Source organism: Phoca vitulina, unplaced genomic scaffold (assembly GCF_004348235.1).
Source record: "Phoca vitulina isolate PV1807 unplaced genomic scaffold, GSC_HSeal_1.0 scaffold121, whole genome shotgun sequence".
Lineage (NCBI taxonomy): Eukaryota > Metazoa > Chordata > Mammalia > Carnivora > Phocidae > Phoca > Phoca vitulina.
The window spans coordinates 867,580-884,279 of record NW_022589824.1 but is presented as its reverse complement, the minus strand read 5'-3'; the positions used below and the strand labels follow the sequence as shown (position 1 = coordinate 884,279).

Here is a 16,700-nt window from a genome sequence, read left to right as displayed (position 1 = left end):
CCCATGTGATATCAGTAAAGATCACATGGGTAGTCTGAACTGCAATTTCTACCCAGAAATAATTAGGCATCCCTTCCTTTTACTTGCCAGAGTGAATCATAGTAGAAAGCCAGGACTTTACCACCACCCCGAGGCAATGAAGTCTACCCCCCACCCCCGTGTCAATGGAGGTCATGTGGGGAGCACAACAAGGCAGTGTCACCGCTCTCAGATAGGGTGGTACCACGGAGCCCAGGAACAAGGAGCCTGCCCCACTGGGTGTAGGTGTCAAGGAAAGTCAAATGAGAAACCTGTGCTTTCACCTCCATCTGTCAGTAATGAGGCAGCTCACCCACCCTCCCCCCTACTGGAGGGGTATCACAGTAGGCCTGCTAAAACAGAAGACTTCAGTAAAACTCAGAGGTTTAGGATATATTATTAAAATATCTAGGGTTCAATAAAAAATCACTTGTCACACCAAGAACCAGGAAAATGTTAATTTGAATGAGAAAAGACAATCAATAGACACCAAGATGATACAGATGTTAGAATTATCTGAAAATAATTTTAAAGCACCCATCATAAAAATGCTTCAGCAGACAATTAAAAACACACTTGAAACAAATGAAAAAATAGAAAATCTCAGCAAAGAAATAGAAAATTATAGCAAATAAATAGAAGATATAAAGAATTAAATATAAATTTTAGGACTGAAAAATACAATAACTGAAATGAAAAACTCAATAGATGGGCTCAACAGCAGAATGGAAGGCACAGAGGAAAGAATCAGTGAACTGGAAGACAGAACAATAGAAATTACCCAATCGGAACAACAGAGAGAAAATAGACTGAGAAAAGTGAACAGAGCTTCAAGGACCTCTGGGACTAGGACAAAAGATCTACCACTCGTGTCCAGAGTCCTGGAAAGAAAAGAGAAAGAAGGCAGAGCTGAAGATGTATTCAAAGACAGAATGGATGAAAAAATTTCCAAATTTGGCAAAAAGACACAAACCTACAAATTCAAGAAGCTGAGCAAATCCCAAACACAATAAACCTAAAGAAACCCATGCCAAAATACATCATAATCAAACTTCTGAAATATAAAGACAAAGAAAAAATCTTGAAAGCAGCAAGAGAGAAACAACAGCTTACCTATAGGAAGAAAACAATTCGAATGACAGTGGATTTCTCATCACAAACCATGGAGGTCAGAAGGAAGAGGCACACGTTTTTTTCAAGTGCTGAAAAAAAAAGAACTGTCAACCCAGAATTCACACCCAGTGAAAACATCCTTCAGGAATGAAGGGAAAATCCAGACACCCTCAGAGGAAGGAAAACTTAGAGAACTTGTCACCTGCAGACCTGCCCTGAAAGAAATACTAAGGAAGCCCCTCTAAACAGAAAGTAAATTATGAAAGAAGAAATATTGGAATATCAGGAAAGAAGAAAGAACAATAGAGGAAGTAAAAGTATGGATAAATACAAAACACTTTCCTTCTCCTCTTGAGTTTTCTACATTATGTTTGATGTTGAAGCAAAAATTATGACACACACTGATGTGGTTCTAAATATATGTAGAGGAAATAATTATGACATTTATACATAGGAAGGAAAAAGAGAGATAAACCTACTATATTTCACTTAAACTGGGAAAATAACAACCCCAGTAGACTGTGATAAGTTATATATATAATGTAATACCTAGAGCAACCATTAAAAAAAAATACAAAGAGATTCACTCAGAAGTACTACAGATAAATCAAAGTGAAATTCTAAAATACATACAAGTAACCCACAGAAGGGCAAAAAAAAAAAAGAAAAGAAACTAGAGAAATAAAAAACAGAAAGAATAAACAAAAATTAAACAGCGGACTTGTTATAACATATACAATTACATCAAATGTAAATGGTCTGAATATGCCAAAGAAAAAACAGAACTGAAAAAGTGGATTAAAAACATGACCCACTCATATGCTGTCTATAAGAAACTAACTTAAAATATAACCATATAGCTAGTTTGAAAGTAAAAAGTGAAAAAGATATACCATGCAAATATTAATCAAAATAAAGTAGAAGTAGGTATATTCATATCAAATAAAGTAGGCATCAGAGCAAAGAAAATTATCAGGTACAGAAAGACACATTACACAATGATAAAAGAGTCAACCCTTCAAGAAGACAGCAATTCTAAATGTGTACATAATCAACAACAGTGATGCAAAATATATGAAGCAAAACCGTATAGAACTAAAAGAAGACACAGACAAATCCACATTTATAGTTGAAGACTTGAACACCCCTTTCCCAGCAACTGACAGATCTAGACAGAAAATCAGCAAGCGCACAGAACTCAACACCATCCACCAACAGGATCTAATTGACACCTATAGAAGGCCTGACCCCCAGCAACAGCTGCATACCTTTTTTTCAAGCACCCATAGGACATATACCAAGATATGCCATATCCTGGGCCATAAAACAAGCCTTAACAAATTTAAAAGAATTAAAATCATGCAAAGTATGTTAACTGACCACAAAATAATCAAACTAGAAGTCAGTAACAGAAAGATATTAGGAAAATCTCCAAACACTTGGAAACTAAACCACACACTTCTAAATAATCCATGAATCAAAGAGGAAGTCTCAAGGGAAATTTTTTAAATGGAATTGAATGAAAATGAAAACATATAAAAATCTGTGGGACACAGATAAAGCAGTACTAAAAAGAAAATTTATAGCACTAAATGTTTACATTACAAAAGAGGAAAAGACTCAAATCAATAATTTAAGCTCCCACCTCAAGAAACTAAAAAAGGGCAAAATAAACCCAAAGCAACAGAAAGAAGAAAATAATAGAGCAGAAATAAAATGCAATTGTAAATAGAAAAAAAATCAATGAAAAAGAATCTGATTTTTTGAAAAGATCAGTGAGATTAACAAACTTCTAGCAAGACTCACAAAAAAAAAAAGAGAGAGAGAGAGAATGAGAGAGAGAAGGCACAAATCACCAATTTCAGGAATGAAAGACAAAGACATTAAAAGGATAATAAAGAAATACTACAAACAACTACACACACATTTGACAAATTAAATGAAATTAACCAATTCCTTCAAAAGCACAAACTACTACAACTTACCCAATATGAAATAGATAACACAGCCTTGTCACCATTGAGGACTATTTTTTAATTCCAAAAAGATATGTTTCATTGGCAAATTCTACTAAACGTCTAAAGGACAATTAACACCAATTCCACACACTCACCTCCAAAAAACAGAAGAAGAAACACTTTCCAATTCAATTTATGAATTTAGTACCATTGTGATACCAAAACCAAAGACAGCACAAAAAAATAAAAAAGGAAAGAAAGAAAAGTACCATTATCCCTTATGAATACAGAGGCAAAACTCCTTCACAAAATATTAACAAACACGAATCAGCAATATATAGAAATAACTGTACACAATGACCAGTAGAGCTTATCCCAGGGATGCAAGGCTGACTTAATATTTGAAGACCAATCAATATAAACTGCCATATTATAAAAGAAAAACTACATGATCCCATCAACTGATGCAGAAAATCATTTGACAAAATTTAACACTGATTTAATGTAAAAACTCTCAGAAGAAAAAGGAATAGAGGGGAACTTCCTCAACTTGATAAAGAACATCAACCAATACCCCCCCCAAAAAAAAAACCTCAAAAAGCTAAAAACTACAGCTAACATCATACTTCACATTGAAAGACTACATGTTCCCTCCTCCCACAAGATGGGACTAAGAGAAGGACATCAGTTCTCACCACTGCTGTTCAACACAGTTCTGGAAGCTGGCAGTGCAACAAGGGGGGAAAGGAAATAAAAGACACACACACATCAGAAAGTGAAAAATAAACTGTTCATTAGCAGATGACTTGATTCTTTATGCAGAAAATCCCAAGGAATCTACAAACACCTGGGGGAAATACAAACCAAAATTACATAATTTCTTTAAAATCTGATGAAAATGAAGGCACCAAATGTCAGAATCTATAGCATACAATTAAATTAGTAATAAGAGGAAAATTCATAACCTTAAATAATCATGTAACAAAAATTAAAGAATAAAATAAGTAAACGAAGTCTCTAACTCAGGAAGCTAGTAAAGGAACAACAAAGTAAAACAAAAAGCCAAGAGGGAAATAATAAAGATAAAACTGGAAAGTAACAAGCTAAAAATCAAAACCACAGCAGAACTAATAAATAAAATAAAATGCTGGTTCTTTTTATGAAAACCTACAGAATATATAAATCACTAATCTAATCAAGGGAAAAAAGAGGAAAACATAAAATACACAGGATAAAAAAGTGACAAGGGGGGAAAAACAGAGGAAATTTTTTTAAAAACTTAAGCCACTTCTTTGCATAACTATATATACATAAATTGGAAAACCTAGATCAAATGATCATGTCTAAAGAAATTGTAATTTACCAAACAGATCTCAGGAGATAAGAAGTTTAAACAGACAATATCCATACAGAATAGAGAAATTATCAAAGAATGGCCCTTCACAATGAAACCAGAGCCAGATGATTTCACAAGGGAATTCTAACCAAACAAGCAATCCTAATGCTAAACTATCCCAGAAAAGGAAAAGAAAACGTTCTCATTCTTTTTGTGAATCAGTAAGAGGTATATCATATAGACCACCTCGGGTTAATTTTCCCCATAAAGTGCCCCTCAATTTTATAATACCCTCACTTCAGGAAAACATGTATCTTGCATTACAATATAACATTTTGTATATTTCCCCAAACCCAATATAACATTTTTTTAAAAGATTTATTTATTTGAGAGAGAAAGAGAGAGAGCTGGGGAGGAGGGGCAGAGGGAGAGGAAGCAGACTCCCCACTGAGCGCAGAGCCAGACCCAGGGCTCAATCCCAGGACTCTGAGATCTTGACCTGAACAGAAATCAAGAGCCAGCTGCTTAACTGACTGAGCTACCCAGGCGCCCCTCAATATATTTTTAGCCAAAAAAAATGTAGGGAAAAACTCTCAGCCAAGATTTCAAGTTCAGTTGGTTGACTATTAGAATTATGTGTGGATTTTTTTTTTAAGATTTTATTTATTTATCTGACAGAGAGAGACACAGCAAGAGAGGGAACACAAGCAGGGGGAGTGGGAGAGGGAGAAGCAGGCTTCCCGCTGAGCCGGGAGCCCGATGCGGGGCTCGATCCCAGGACTCTGGGATCATGACCTGAGCCGAAGGCAGACACTTAACAATTGAGCCACCCAGGTGCCCCATGTGTGGATGTTTTTGAAAATTACAATAAGCTTCAATAAAGGAGGTGTCCAAAGCAATTGCTTGTTAACAGCTTTTTTAACTGTGGTGATCAGGGAACAATGTGCTAAGCATTTTGTATCCTAATATGATAGCTTTTACTTTTCAGCGTTTGTGCTTTAGTTATAGTTTTAAAGATTTATTTATTTTTAGAGTGAGAGAGAGAGAGAGAGAGAAAGAAAGCACAAGCAGGGGGAGTGGCAGAGGGAGAAAATCTCAAGCAGACTCCCCACTGACCGTGAAGCCCAACACGGGACTCAATCTCACAACCCTGAGATCATGACCTGAGCCGAAATCAAGAGTCAGACCCCTAACTGACTGAGCCACCCAGGCACCCCAGTTATATTTTTAAAAATTAACTGGGGATTTTGAGTACAACCAACTTTAATACATTATAATTTTTATAGTACATTATAATTTTCCCATTTAAAATGACAGGAAATAGAAACACTACAACATTTAATTTTCAGTAATGGATTAATGAAGTTAAACATAAGGGAATTATATAACATTCATATCTAAACCTTATGATACTTGAACATAGGATAAGAAAGCTACAGAATACATCTCACTTTAAAATATGCAATTATATAAGACTAATGAATCACTGACCTCTACACCTCTGAAACCAATAATACATTATATGTTAATTAGTTGAATTTAGATTTTAAAAATAATAAATAAAATAAAATATGCAATATAATGATTTACAAGAAATACATATTTGGTCACTCAGATGACCACAATGTATTTCTCAGATGCATTTGGCCTTCATGCACAGTTCCTGAGAACGCTTCAGAGCCATAAAGGGGACATGGGTATCCTGTTACTAATGAAGGTGACTTCTGGACTCCACCCCAGGGTGGGAGCTGGTTGCCAGGAGGACTAACCACATGATTAGAGGGTTGAGACGTTCAGCCCCAACCCTGACTTCCAGGGAGGGAATAGAGGCTGGAGGATGAATCAACCAACGGCCAATGACTTAGTAAATCAGGACTGCAACAAAGCCTCCATAAAAACCCAAAGACTGGGTTCAGAGAGCCTCTGGGTTGGTGAACAGGTGGAGATTGGGAAGAGTGGCATGCCAATAGAGGGCATGGAAGCTCCACACCCTTTCCCCAGACCTCACCCTATGTATCTCTTCATCTAGCTATTGATTCTTATCCTTTATCATATCCTTTAACAAAATGGTAAACGTAAGTGTTTCCCTGAGTTCTGTGAGGAAATTAAAGAACTTAAGGAGGAGGTGTTGGAACCTCCAATCTGTAGCTGTTAGGTCAGAAGCACAGGTGACAGCCTGGGGCTTCTGACTAGTGTCTGAAGTGGAGCGTGGGAGGCAGTCTTATAGGACTGAACCCTTAAGCTGTGGAACCTGATGCTATCTACTGGTAGGTAGTATCAGAATTGAGTTGAATTCTCAGACACCCTACTGGTGTGGTACTGGGTGGGGGCGGACCTCTCCATGTTGGAATTGGGTCTGGGAACCCTAAAAGAATTGGTGTCAGTAAAAAGCATCAATCCAAGGATCCTACATAAATTATTAACAGACTGTAACATCACATTAAAAAATATGTTAACTGGGGTGCCTGGCTAGCTCAGTCGGTAGAGCATATGACTGTTCATCTTGGGGTTGTGAGTTCAACCCCCACATTGAATGTAGAGATTATTTAAAAATAAAAATCTTTAAAAAAAATGTTAACTAAGTGGGGTTTATTCTAAGATCGCAAAGACAGTTCAATAGCAGAAAGTTCATTACTATAAATCCCCATATTTAAGGGGGAAAATGTATGATGTCTAGGGTCCTGAAAAGGCCTTCAACAAAATTCAACATCTACTCCAGACAAATACTTATTGAAATAGGAATTAATGGGTACTGTACCTTGATTTTACTTACACACACACACACACACACACACACACACACACATACCTCTCAAGCCCAAAATTAGAATCTTATTTAGTACAGGCAGAAACAAGGTAAGGATACCCACTAACTCCACTGTTACCTGATAGTGTATTAGCCAGTGCAATCATGCAAAAAAATTTAAAATTTTTTTTAAAAAGCAAACAATGAGAGGTCCAAGATAGGAAAGGAATAGTTAGAACTATATTTGTAGAAGTTTTGAAAATACACTTGGGGAAAAAAATCCAAGAGTCAATGCTAAAACAAATACACAATTTGAGGGTTCAGGAAAGTAGTAGGATACAAAACTGACATATAAAAGTCAATAGCCTAGGGTGCCTGGGTGGCTCAGTCGGTTAAGCATCTGCCTTCGGCCCAGGTCATGATCTTAGGGTCCTGGGATTGAGCCCCACATCGGGCTCTTTGCTCTGCGGGGAGCCTGCTTCTCCCTCTCCTTGCTGCTCCCCCTGCTTGTGCTCTCTCTCGCTTTCTCTGTCAAATAAATAAATAAAATCTTTGAAAAAAAAAAAAGTCAATAGTTTAGATTTCTGCACCTAGCAGAAGCCATGACAGAAACCAAATTAACCCTTGCACCAGTAATAATCAGAAACAGTAGACAACAAGAGAATGAAAAGACAAGCCACAAACTGGGGGAAATCATTTGCAAACCACATATCTGATAAAAGACTGGTATCCAAAACATAGAAAGGAATCTTAAAACTCAATAATTAGAAAACAATCTAATTAAAAAGTGGGCAAAAATGTCTGTTCTCAGACTACAATGGAACTAAACTAGAAATTATAACAGAAAGATAACTGGAAAGTCCCCAAATATGTAGAAATTAAACAACACACTGCTAAGTAACACATGGGTCAAAGAGGAAATCTCAAACATAAAAATATTTTTAACTAAATGAAAATGAAAACACAACTTATCAGTTTGTTGGATGCAGGAAAAGCAATGCTTACAAGAAAATTTATAGCACTGAATGCATATATTAGAAAAGAAAGATCTAAAATCAGTAATCTAAGCTCCCACTGTAGGGAAAAAAAAAAAACCATTAAAGGTAAGCAAAAGAAACAATGAATCGTGGATCACTGCATCAAAAACTAATGATGTACTGTATGGTGGCTAATATAACATAATAAAAAATAAAATAAAAATAAAAGTAAGCAAAAGAAAAGACATAATAAGAATTAGAGCAGTGGGGCACGTGGGTGGCTCAGGTGGTTAAGTGTCCGACTGGATTTTCGGCTCAGGTCATGATCTCAGGGTCATGAGATCAAGCCACAGGTGGCCCAAGCTGGGTGTGAAGCCTGCTTAAGATTCTCTCTCTCCCTCTCCCTCTGCCCCTCCACCTATCCCTCTCCCTCTCAAAGAAATTAAAAAAAAAAAAGAAAAAAGAAAAAAAAAAGAATTAGAGCAGAAATCAGTGAAATTGAAAACAGAAAATAAATAAAGAATATCAACAAAACCAATGCAAAGCTTTTCAAAGAAACGATCATTAAAATTGATAAATCTCTATTTTAGGCTAACTAAGAAAAAAGAGGGAAAACACAAATTACTAATATAAGAAATGAAAGGGGACATCGCTACTGATCTCATGAAGATGAAAAGGATAATAAAAGAACACTATGAACAACTCTACGCCCACAAATTCAATAACTTACATGAAATGGACCAAGTCCTTGGAAGGACAAATCTACCAAAACTCACACAAGAAGAAACAGACAATGTAAATAGGCGTCTATCTATTAAAGAGATTAATTCATAAATTAACTATCTTCCAAAACAGAAAGCACCAGGCCCACCCAGATGGGTTCACTGATGAATTCGACCAAACATTTAAGGAAGAAATTATACCAGTTGTCAACAATCTCTCTTTTTTTTTTTTTTAAGATTTTATTTATTTATTTGAGAGAAAGAGAGAGAGAGCAGGAATACAAGCAGGGGGAGTGGGAGAGGGAGAAGCAGGCCCCCCGCCAAGCAGGGAGCCCGATGCGGGGCTCGATCCCAGGACCCTGGGATCATGACCTAAGCCGAAGGCAGACGCTCAACGACTGAGCCACTCAGGTGCCCCAACAATCTCTTTCAAAGGACAGAAGCAGGGCGCCTGGGTGGCTCAGTTGGTTAAGCCACTGCCTTCGGCTCAGGTCATGATCCTGGAGTCCCGGGATCGAGTCCCGCATCGGGCTCCCTGCTCGGCGGGGAGCCTGCTTCTCCCTCTGACCCTCCCCCCTCTCATGTGCTCTCTCTCTCTCATTCTCTCTGTCTCAAATAAATAAATAAAATCTTTAAAAAAAGAAAAAAAAAAAGGACAGAAGCAAAGGGAGTACTTTCTAACTAATTTTATGAGATCAGCATTACCCTAGTAACAAAACCAGACAAGGCATTACAAGAAAACTATAGACTAATATCTCTCATGAAAATAGACACAAAAATTCTTAACAAAATATTAGCAAATCAAATCCCAAAAAGTATAAAAAGAATTATATACCATAACCAAGTGGGATCTGTCCCAGGTATTCAAGGCTCTTCCAACATTTGAAAATCATTGAATGATCACATCAACAGATTAAAGAAGAAAAGTCACTTGATCATATCAATAGATGGAAAAAAGCATTTGACAAAATCCAAAACCCATTCATCATAAAACCTCTCAGTAAACTAGGAATAGAAGGGAACTTCCCAACTTGATAAAAGACTATCTTCAAAACACCTACAGCTCACCTCATACTTAATGATGAGAAACTTGAAATTTTCCCACTAAGATCAGGTCTACAAGGCAAGGGTGTCACCTCTCACCACTCCTTTCAACATCATGTTGGAAGTCCTTGCTAATGCAATAAGGCAAGAAAAGGAAATAAAACATATACAAATTGGGAAGGAAGACATAAAACTGTCTTTGTTCACAGATAAGGTGATATCTATATAGAAAATCCAAAAGAATCAACAAAAAACTCCTGGTACTAAATGTGATTTTAGCAAGGTTTCAGGATACAAAGTTAATACACCAAAGTCAATTACTTTCCTATTTATCAACAATAAATAAGTGAAATTTGGAATTAAAAGCACAGTATCATTTATATTAGCTCCCCCCAAAATGAAATTTTTAAGTATAAATCTAACAAAATATCTACAAGATCTACACATAGAAAACTGAAACTCTGGTGTATGAAATCAAAGAACTAAATAAAGACAGAAATGTTCCACGTTCATGAACAGGAAGAGTCAATATTGTCAAGGTGCTAGTTCTTCCCAACTTGACCTATGGATTTAATGCAATCCCAATCAAAATCTCATCAAGTTATTTTATGGATATCAGCAAAATGATTTATATAGCGAGCAAAAGTTTATATAGAGAAGCAAAAGATCCAGAACAGCCAACGCTTCAATATAGAAGGAGATGAACAAAGTTAGAGGACCAGTGCCACCCAACTTTAAGACTCACTATAAAGTTACAGTGATCGAGACAGTATCGTATCAGTGAAAGAACAGACAAATAGAACAACAGAACAGAATAGAGAGATCAGAAATAGACCCCAGAAATATAGTCAACTGATCATTGATAAAGAAGCAAAGATAATCACCGGGGCAATGATCGTCTCTTCAACAACTGGTGCTAGGAACAACTGGACGTTCACATGCGAAAATGAATATAGACATAGACATTATACTCTTCACATAAGTTAAGTCAAAATGGCTCATAAGCCTAAATGTGAAATGCAAAACTGTAAAACTCCTAGGGGATGACATAGGAGAAAACCTAAATGACCTTGTTGATGATGATCCTTTTTAGATACAACACCAAAGATATGATCCATGAAAAAAAAAAATAATGGATCAGCTGGACTTCACTAAAATTAATAAATTCTGCTCTGTGAAAGACAATGTCAAGAGCACAATTAGATGAGCCACAGATGGGAGAAAAAATCTGCAAAAAACACATCTGATTAAAAAAAAGTGTTATCTAAAATTTACAAAGAACTCTTAAAAATTGAAAATAAGAAAACAACCTAATTAAAAAATGGGCCGAAGATCTTAACAGACACCTTACTAAAGAAGATAATGCAGATTGCAAATAAGTATATAAAAACAATGTTCCACATCACACATCATTAGGGAAATGCAAATTAAAACAATTTGATACCACTACACACTTACAGAATGGCCAAAATCTGGAACACTAACAATACCAAATGCTGGCAAGGCCGTGGAGTAATGGGAACTCTCATACATTACTAGTGGAAATGCAAAGTGGTATAGACAGTTCAGTGGTTTCTTACAAAACTAAACATACTCTTGCCATGTGATCCAGCCATTACTCTCCTTGGTATTTACCCAAAGAAATTGAAAGCAAGTTCACACAAAATCTTGCACACAGATGTTTTTAACAGCTTTATTCATAATTGCCAAAATTTAGAAGGGCCCAAGATGTTCTCCAGTAGATGAATGGATAAACTGTGGAACACCCAGACAATGGAAATATTATTCAGTGCCAAAAAGAAATGAGCTTTCAAGCCATGAAAAGACATGGAAGAACCTTAAATATAAGGTAAGCGAAAGAAACCAATCTAAAAAGGCTATGTACTGTATGATTCCAAATATATTGCATTCTGAATAAGGCAAAACAATGGTCAGTAAAGAGATCAGTGGTTGCTAAAGGTTGGGGAGGGGGAGGGATGAATAGGCAGAGCACAGAGAATTATTAGGGCAGTGCAAATACTCTGTATCCTATTATGATGACGGATATATGTCATTGTACATTTGTCCAAACCCAGAGAATGTACAACACCAAGAGTGAGCCCTAAGGTAAACTACAGACTTCTGGTGATTATGATGTGTCAGTGTAGATTCATCCTTGGTAACAAATGCATCATCTGGTGGGGAATGTTGGTAATGGGGGAGGCTATGTATGTGTGGGGGGCACAGAGTAAGGGGAACTCTCTGTACCTTCCTCTCTGTTTTGAACCTTAAACTGCTCTCTAAAAAATTAAGTCTCAATTTTTTTTTCAAATAAGAAAATTAAAAAGTCAGCAAAAGATATGAACAGGTATCTCACCAAATAAGATATACAGATGACAAACAAGCATATTAAAAGATGCTCAATGTGATATGTCAATAGGGAATTGCAAAATAGAACAATGACATACCATTACATACTTATTAGAACAGCAAAAATACAAAACACTGACAATACCAGATGTTGGAGAAGATGTGAAGCAACAGGAATTCTCATTCATTGCTGGTGGGAATGCAAAATGATACAGCCAATTTGTTAAACTGTTCGCCAGTTTTTCACAAAGCTAAACACAATCTTACCTTATAATCCAACAGTCATGCTCTTAGCTATTTGCCCAAATGAGTTGAAATGAATGTCCATACAAAATCCTGAACATAAATGCTTATAACAGCTTTATTCGTAATTGCCAAAATTTGGAAGCAACCAAGATATCCTTCAATAGGTGGATGGATAAACTGTGGTCCATCCAGACAATGGAATACCATTCAGCGCTAAAAAGAAATGAACTATCAAGCCATGAAAAGACATGGCGGAACCTTAAATGCATACTGGTAAGTGGAAGAATCCAGTCTGAAAAGGCTATACACTGCATCATTCCAAATATGTGACATTTTAGAAAAGGCAGAACTATAGAAACACTAAAAAGATCAGTGGTTGCCAGGAGTTGGGGAGGAGGGGCTGCACGTGACTCATGGACAAAAGCCAGGTGGGAACCCTGGGCTCATCCTCGAGCTTAGCCAGAGAGATTCAGACCAGGGGGTTGCTTTCCAGGAGTCTGGGAAGACAGACCCATTAGTATCCATGAGAGGTGAAACAAGAGAATGGGCCAGGGAAAGCTTTCTCCCAAGGAAGTGAGGAGGAGGGGAGCCTAAGCAGCCAGAGCTGGCCACCTCCCACTGCTACCCCTAGCACCGTACACTGGTTCACAGGCCCCAGATAAGCGCACCTGCGCAAGAGATAAGGGGCATATGCACACGCCTGTGCGTGTGGACACATCTGCACACAGAGGCAGGCATCTTGTGACACCTGGTCTTCTCGAGACCGAAATCTTCATCTGGCCTTGCATGTCAGCTCTGCTTCCGTGGCCTCTCCCTCTCCCCTGGAATGCTTTCTCCGTCTTTGGTGCTCCCAAGACGTCTAGACACCTTCTACACACAGTGTGAGGGGACTGTATTTGATCCCTACAGGTCTCTCCCTACTAGATGGAGTGACCTGAAGACAGGAACAGCATCTTGTTCACCCTGTATCCTCCTCGGTGCCTGCACATGGTCAGGAGCTCATGAATGTGTGAGTGAGTGAGTGAGTGAGTGGAAAAAGAAAAGGGCTCAGGCAAAGGCCTGTGGGGACCTTAGAGCAGGAATCATAAGGCACATAAGTCGTGGGAAGACCACCGGCTAGTTGTCAGCCTCCATCAAGTCTGGGGCCATGGTCGGTAGCAGCTTTCACATGACTATGAAGAGTCATGACTGTCCTGAGGTCTGTCTTCCTGATGAGACTGTGAGCCCCACAAGGGCAGCCCTGGCCTTGCTCCATCCTGCTGTCCCCCAGCACTCCTCTAACACCATGCCTGGCACCGAGCTGGTAACTTGCAAATATTTTTGGAAGGGAGGAGAATAGAGCTTAAGTGACGTGTAATAGTATGTAAGGGTAACAGTGCTCCTCTGGGCCACTGGGAAACAATGAGGCGTCAAGGCACAGACGCTGACCACAAAGGACTTCCTCTCACACAGGCATGCTCTGTCCCCAAGCAGCTATCATGGAGGGGGTGGGGGGGTGGGGAGAGCAAACTGGGCCTGCACAAGGTGGGCCCTGCCCCGCTAATACGGGGAGATACTCACTGGGAACAGTTGTGGTCTCCCCAGGAGGGCCGGTCAGCGTCACTGGGATATGCACAGTAGCACTCAGGTCCGAGGGTTGACTGCCCATCCGTGTGACATTCCGCTGATTATCTGCATCCTCTGGCTGTTCCTCCACCTTCTGTAGACAAGTGCTGGGCAATGCATGCACAGGGCCCACACCCATCATCCCACTGGCCTCCAGGTCACAGTGTGCCTCCCTGCAACCGAGAATGCACATCAGAGTCTGATTCGGCCCCAAACTGCTACTCAGTCTGCAAAATCCAGCTCCTTATGCCCCTATCCAGACCAAATAAATCCCTGACCACGTCCTCTGCTACTCTGGCATTTCATATGGTTTTTATCACTTTGTACATTTCTGTGTTTTTAGGTCTGAAGGGTAAAATGGGGCTGACTCACCTGTCTGTCCCTGGCACAAGACCAGGCATGGCTAGCATCACAATATGTATAGAAAGGGAACTGTCTGCAGAATGAAGAAGCCTGTAAGAGGATGCTTCCCTAAGCTACTCCACCTAGAGCCCCACCAGACCAAGAGGCCCAACACAGAGCTCTGCACAAAGACAGTGCCTGGACTGGGCTGGTCCTGAGCGGTCATCTCCAGCTGCATGAGTTCTGGGAGGCTGGTGGCCTTTGCCTGGGGGCTCCTGTTACCCCAGGTTTCTCACAGAGTCAGAGTCAGATCCTGGCCCAGCTGCGGAAGGGTAGGAGGCCCTCTGTGCCATGGCCACCCAGCCTGGCCCTATTCTCTTCTACCATTGGCCCAGTGGCCTCCTCAGGCCTTCCTCAGTCTCTCCCCAATTTTCTCTTTTCCCTGGGCCACTATGCTCTTCCCACGCCAACATGTCCCAAACCACTCCCAACAATTTCCCCCATGCCCTCTTTCCCACCTGGGTACCTTAGAATAATGGCTGACATTCACTGAGCATACCCTGCCCCCTACACAGTTTTAAGCATTCTACACGTCACCCCCAACAAGGCAGCATTGCCACCGCCGCAGAGAGAGATGGCAACAGAGGGCGGGGAGGACCAGCCCCAACAGGTGCCGCGGGGCAGCTCTGCACCCTGAACCCGGTGGGCCCTGCCCACCCCCAGCCCCCTCTCCGGCCAGCGGCTCCGCCCACCCTCCGCATGCGCACTTCCTCACTTGGGCTGGTGGTTCCGGAGCTCCTTCTCCTTGTCCCGGTCCTCGGCCTCGCCCTCCTTCTCCGCCGCCTCCTTCTCCACATCCTCGTGCGTGGGCAGCGCCTTGTGCCGCGCCCGGTGCCGCCGCGCCGGCTCCTCCCCGCTCCCGGCCTCCCGGGGGCCGGCCCGGGGGCCGCCGCGGTGGCGCGCTCGCCGCTCGCCCTTGGCCCCGGCCGCGCCGCCTTCCTTGCCCTGGTCGGGTGCGTGCCTGTGCGCGCGGTGGCGCCGCGGCTCCCGCTCGGCCGCCTCGTCTGGGGAGCCGCGCCGGTGGTGGCGCCGGCCGCCCTCGGGGCCCGGGCCGCGGCCACGCTCGCTCCGGGTCTCCTTGCTGCGGCTGCGGTGCGGCCTCGTGCGCTCTTCCCGGGCCCCGGGCTCCCCGCCCTCGGCCTTCGGCGCGTCCACCCTGTCCTCCGCCGCTGCCGCCGGGGCCGGGGCCGCAGCCTTGTCGCGGTGCCGGTGGTGCCTGCGCGGCGGGTCCGCGCCCTCGGCAGCCTCCGGGCCCTCGGGCCGCGCCTTGCCTCCCGAGGGGACCCGCGGCCCGTCGCGGCCTAGCTCCACCACGAGCGGCCGGTCCAGGTGCGTCTTCATGTCGGGCCGCAGGTGGCGCGTGGTGGCGTAGCGCAGCCTCTCCTCGGGGTCCATCTCGCTGTACAGCGCCTCGCAGCTGGCCCTCAGGTTCTGCAGCCGCAGCTGGCTGGCGCGCTGCTCCCACACCGAGCGCGCCTTGGCTGAGTTCTGCGGCCTGCTGTGGGGAGACCGGCGGTGAGCGGCCGCCCCCTGCGCCGCCCTCAGGGGAAGCCACAGATGGACGCAGCGATGGAGGGATGGCAGAGTGGGCGCAGGGAGGAGAGGGAGGGAGGAGGGGTGGCCGGAGCCCTCGAGACCCCTGGCAATCGGTGCAGAACAAGTAGGGGATACGCAGGGTAACAAGAATCCAGCACCGCCCCCACCCCGTCAGGATCCCAAAGATTGTGAGAGCACCAGCCTGGGGGTCGGGGGTGGGGGGCTCAAGGCCACCCTTGAGCAGGTGTACAGGGGCCCTTGGCCAAGGGATGCAGGGCAGTGGGAATGATAGGCACCAGCATGAGGTGGCAGACAGGCTTCCAGGGCGGGTGGGCTGCTGGCCAGGAAGGCCAACATGGGGAGAGGAGGGGCATCAGCGTCCAAATGGGGCAGGACTGAGGAAGAGGCAGGAGGCAGGGAGCCCTCTGCAGCAGCCCTGGGGCATTGGCCTTGCTGCAGCATAGAGCAGAGCTGCCCAGGAAGGGGCTTCTCCACCTCCACTTCCAGAAAAACAGCCACTGGCCAGAAGGAGACAGGGCTATTTGTGAGAGACCCTGAGAAGAGGTGGGTCCTCAGGAACAGGGTAGGCAGTAGCCCAGGGAGCAAGGGGCCAGGGGCAGTGGGCCCTATCAGAGGCAAAGGGTAAGC

The 16,700-nt window shown here is 42.3% G+C and overlaps 1 protein-coding gene across 9 annotated transcripts in view; it reads right to left on the bottom strand.

The window, feature by feature from the left end:
- Nucleotides 1–16,700, bottom strand: part of CACNA1B (calcium voltage-gated channel subunit alpha1 B) — a 186,446-nt gene that overhangs the window by 75,271 nt on the left and 94,475 nt on the right. For 6 of the 9 annotated variants that reach the window (XM_032398850.1, XM_032398854.1, XM_032398852.1 and 3 more), the window contains exons 19-20: nt 15,232–16,011; nt 14,070–14,287 (exon numbers count right to left, since the gene is read on the bottom strand). In XM_032398850.1, the coding sequence (XP_032254741.1) occupies nt 14,070–14,287; nt 15,232–16,011 (998 nt within the window). Of the gene's footprint in view, nt 1–14,069; nt 14,288–15,231; nt 16,015–16,700 lie in introns of all 9 variants that reach the window. The other 3 variants (XM_032398848.1, XM_032398851.1, XM_032398849.1) reach the window with 1 other exon arrangement.